Source organism: Sinocyclocheilus anshuiensis, unplaced genomic scaffold, assembly GCF_001515605.1.
Source record: "Sinocyclocheilus anshuiensis isolate Anshui unplaced genomic scaffold, SAMN03320099.WGS_v1.1 scaffold883, whole genome shotgun sequence".
NCBI lineage: Eukaryota > Metazoa > Chordata > Actinopteri > Cypriniformes > Cyprinidae > Sinocyclocheilus > Sinocyclocheilus anshuiensis.
Genome location: NW_015547678.1, coordinates 1,162,638 through 1,167,121, shown reverse-complemented (window position 1 = coordinate 1,167,121; position 4,484 = coordinate 1,162,638). Strand labels below are relative to the sequence as shown.

At 42.8% G+C, this 4,484-nt stretch overlaps 1 protein-coding gene across 1 annotated transcript in view; it reads right to left on the bottom strand.

The window, feature by feature from the left end:
- The window catches only part of LOC107703069 (vacuolar protein sorting-associated protein 13D-like), a 42,807-nt gene that overhangs the window by 31,521 nt on the left and 6,802 nt on the right, over positions 1-4,484 (bottom strand). The window contains 9 exon segments of the mRNA XM_016505578.1: position 1; positions 3-685; positions 769-917; positions 1,029-3,281; positions 3,378-3,510; positions 3,597-3,727; positions 3,818-3,997; positions 4,101-4,167; positions 4,293-4,423. The exon segment at position 1 is cut by the window's left edge and continues 399 nt beyond it. Coding sequence (XP_016361064.1) covers position 1; positions 3-685; positions 769-917; positions 1,029-3,281; positions 3,378-3,510; positions 3,597-3,727; positions 3,818-3,997; positions 4,101-4,167; positions 4,293-4,423 — 3,728 coding nt within the window.

The window sequence follows — 4,484 nt, the reverse complement described above, 5'->3', positions numbered from 1 at the left end:
TCTTCCGACTGGATGCAGATGGTGTACTGGGGTGCCTTTGATAGAATTGGAAAACATTCTGTGCCTCTTCAAATTGTGCTGGAAGAGAACGGGGCATTTCTGCGCACAGAACATTGGAAGTTGTTGGGCAAGATTGTGACAAATATTCCTTTGGACTGAAGGTGGAGGGCTTTGGTGCACCTCTGGACACCATAAGGTGTTTGTACTTTGATTCAGGGTTTTGCTCTAGCAGGTCTTCCATTAACAAGGAGTGAAGGGCTAGTTGGATGGAGACTGAATGGGGATGATCTTTGGTGAAGTCCCCCTCCAGGTCTTGAAAGCGCAGACTGACCAACCCTTGACATCCTTGACTAAGGTCTCCACTCAACTGCACTTGCAGCTCTGAGACTCGAAAGATGGCCCTCACTTGGGTAAAAGAGGGAGGCTGGAGAGGGGGGCTCTTGTTTTGCAGTGGAAATGTTGCTGAAAGGGATGAAGACAATGAGGAGTAAGAAATGCCAACATGAGGAGGGTCACGAGCAAAGAGTCCACCTTGCAGATCAGGGAAGCGATGTAGTTTAGTGGAGGAAGGAGTGGGAGGTGGTGGTGTGGGGGCCTGACTGGGCGTAACTCTCTGATCTTCGATGAAGGAGAGATTATCGAGAGTCTGAAGGACCTGCTCATACACAGGCTTACACAGACACACCTGACAGAAAATATAACAATTTAAAAATATGGAATTTACATATGACAAAGAGACAACTGTTATGCATTTGGGTAGTGCTTTACCTGGACGGCATTAACAAATCTTCCATCCACTTTCATTAGCCCAGTGCTCTGGTAAGGTTCTTCACTTGAGAAGGTAAAGTGTAAGTTTTCATCAACAGGGACTTTCTCAACAGTGAGCTGGATGGTGGCATCTTTGAGAATATGAAATGCTGAAAGAAGAAGACGTAGAGATGGAGATGTTCAAAAGTGCCTTGAAAGGACTTAAATATAAAGAAGGGGGAAAAGCTTCATGAATTCAGCAAATTTTATTTCCAACTTACCTTTTCCTCGGCTCAAGTACTCAAAGAAGTCATGTCGTGTAAACTGTGGCTCGTTCAGATTAATGTTGCCACCATGAGAAGGTGAGGGTCCAGACGTGGCGCTGCTGTTAAGTTGTGCTCCTTTTCTTAAAATCAAGTTGCTTGTGTTGACTGAATAGAGTCTTATATCTTTCACTTCAACCTGCAGTTTCTCCCCTTCTGAGTCATGCCCTGTAACAAAGTTTTGAATTCGTATGCTCCCTAAATGTCCTACAAGCAACTCAGGGTGACCAGGTTTTCTAGGAATAGACACAACTGGGGATTCTATACTGACATCTAGAGTCAGCTTGACCATAAAAGAATCCAATCCTGGTTCCTTTTCAGGGACACAGAAATAGTCTTCCTCAAATGGGTCAAGTGTCCAGTTACACTGACTCTGCCTCCTAGATCTTCTGTATGGGTTCTCAAAGAGAGACAACATACCACTGTACTCTGCTGTTTTTGTTGCCAATACAGTAGAGACCTTTGTAGCTGCAGTTTTCAGCATAGACCGGAAGTTGTCTTCTACTTCATTTGCTGATAAACTGAGTTCTTTCAGGAACTTTGCTGAGTGGTTATAGTGTAAAGATGCCATCTGAAGTTGGAGGGAGCATTCTCCCTGAGATTTTTCCATAAATCGGAAACTCAAAGCTTCAGAGGGAGACATGCCAGGAATGGAAAAGAATGCCACACCATCTGTAGAGGAGCTGTCTTCTACACTTCCAATACTGACCACAAACTGATTTCTGCCACCTTCCTGAGTCAAGTCTACGAGCTGAATGCATCCTAGAGAACCATTGACATCCAATCGACTTCCCATTGAAACATTGACTTTTGTGCCATTTACACTGGCAGTAGCAATTTTCATGCCTTTTTTCTCACCTCCTAAAACAGTCCCGGTGGTAACAGTTCGCAAAAGCAGTAAGTTTAAACTGTGAATTTCAACAGTTAACTCCTTATTCTGGACATAAGTGGACTGATAGGTATCCTCGTTATCTTCTCCATTAGGCAGTGGTGGTAGCTGTTGTGTTGGAGAGTTTTCATCTTTGGGGAAAGACTGCTGAAGGAATTTTAAAAGCTCTACTATGGTTTCAGGGTTAAGGATGATATCCAGGTTGTTGACCTGCATGGAGGTGACCTGAAGAGAGCTGTCCAAGTTCATAGACGGGCAGTCTGAGCTGACAAACTGGTATTCCAACTTAATGAGTGCCTCCTGGTCTCTCAGGGGAGAGCCCCGTGGAGATGCCTTATCAAAATCAAGATCTGAGGAGTCCCTGTGCAGACCTGGCAGTTCTGGAGATTTAGCGTCTGGTGAGACAGGTGATGTGGGCTGGCTCTCTCGCAGACTTCCAGTAGGTACATCAAAACTTAGGTGTTTATGTGATGCAACAAGAAGATCAAAATCAGAGCCATACGTCTGCAATGTGTCCACAAGGTAGAGCCCATGGACTGTGAGGGAAACCATAGCATCATAAGGTCGCTTTACAAAATGTGACTTTGTTCCAAATACTTTCAGAACAGAAATATACTGGCCTCCACTTTCAATGCCAAGTTGCATGTAATTGATGTTAAACTCTACAAGGAGAAGTCTAGATTCCACAAGCACCTCTCGAGTATGTTGCTCAAGTGTCATCACACTCTTGGTAAGATTTTTATCAGAACTCTGGAGCTTCCAATCACTATCTTCCCTCTGAAAGATCTTCTCATGACGAAGTATAAGAGGGTCAGGGGATTTGAGGTTCTCCCCATGTTTGTCACCTCCATCTGCCCCTGAATTACCAAGTCGAGCCAGGCAGCTTCTCAGGGCAGTCATCTTCTCCAGGTTGATGTGCACTTTAAGGTCTGGTAGTGTTCCAGAGAGAACAGCCCCTGGAAACTGAGGGTCTGATGTGTATCGTAGTCTTTGCTCTAGCTGTAGTAGGACATTGAATTTCTCCACCACATGAGTGGGGCCCACTTCACTGTCCTGTAGATGCTTCCAGTTGTCTTTATAGTGACCGACCATGATCTGGAGGTCATTGAAAGATAAGGAGTACTTCTCATATAGGTTTTTGCTGACAATTTGGGCACCTTCTGTTGACTTAAGACTGGTAATATCACAGGGCCTCTCTTGACCTTTGACATCCACCTCTTTCTCTGGAGGTGGAGTCCCAGGAGGTGTTGCTAATGGTGTCTGGAATTCTTCATCACTTTCTCCTTCTGTCTGAGAGGTCTTAGGACTTGTTTTATGATCTTCTGTGGGAGGACAAATAAAACTGTTACAAGTTGCCATCAACTGTAATAAAGTCAGAATGTATGGAAAGGCTACAGCTTTCAGTAGCAACCAGTTACCTTGGGAATTAGTAAGAAGAATTCGCCCAAGGTCTACCACAACTAGCATGGGGTCTTCAGACTGAAAATCATCTGGGAAGATGACTTGAGGGGCACATATATCTAATTTCATAGTCCAGTGCTTACTGTTCTCCTGTGAAAGGAAAACCACAGCAGAATTATTAATTAATATCTAATTGAGACTGTAACTGATTGCAATTAAATAAAGTCCTCTCTTACAATGAACTCTCCAACTAGCAGTTGATCAATGGTTTGTCTGATTTCTGCCTTGGTTTGCATCTTCAGCTTGTTGTATTGCCTCCTGGCTGCTTCAGCCACTCTCAGCTCTAACTCAGACTGATATCCAAATCCTGGAAAATGTTATATAAACCATAATGAACTGATATTTCACAAAACCAATTCAAACTAATTTAAGATAGATGCTTATCCTTAATGCACACCCGAAGTGTGGACCCTTCCTTTGTAGAAAAACTCAGCCACTTTCTTGATAGCCTGAGGGTTATAAATGATATTGAGAGGACTGGTATTGACCTCCAGTCTCCTCTCAAATTTGCTCCTTATTGGATTACGTTCATAAATCATCTCAAAGACAGGAGGTGCTGATGATTCCACATCAGAGGCTGAAAAAAGACAAAAATTGAAGTTCTTAATCAGCCTTCATAGACATTTATTTGTATATATGTATTTTAATACAACAGATATATGTTTTAATTTATAACTCACATAGATTGCTCATTTCTGTGCAGTTAGTCTGGCCAAAAGGCTGACTGACAGCAACAGCAACCTTGTCCTTAAAATGTAGAAAAGTTATGAAATCAATTATTACACTTATATTTCTGTCACAGATATTTTCAGCACACGAAGATTACTGTTCTATGGCAACAACTAAATTTAAATGTGAGAAAAAAAACTAACCGGTTTTGGTGAAACAAGGACAGGAAAGATGGAGCCCTGGGTAGTGAGATCACGGAGAAACAGCCCACCAAGTTTCACTGTGAGTAATGAAGACTCTGAGCGAGGAAGAGACTCAACTCCGATCTTCACACCTGTGAAGCAAAATTAAAAATGTAAAACCAACCTTCAAAATTGAAGCCATTGAGACTTTAT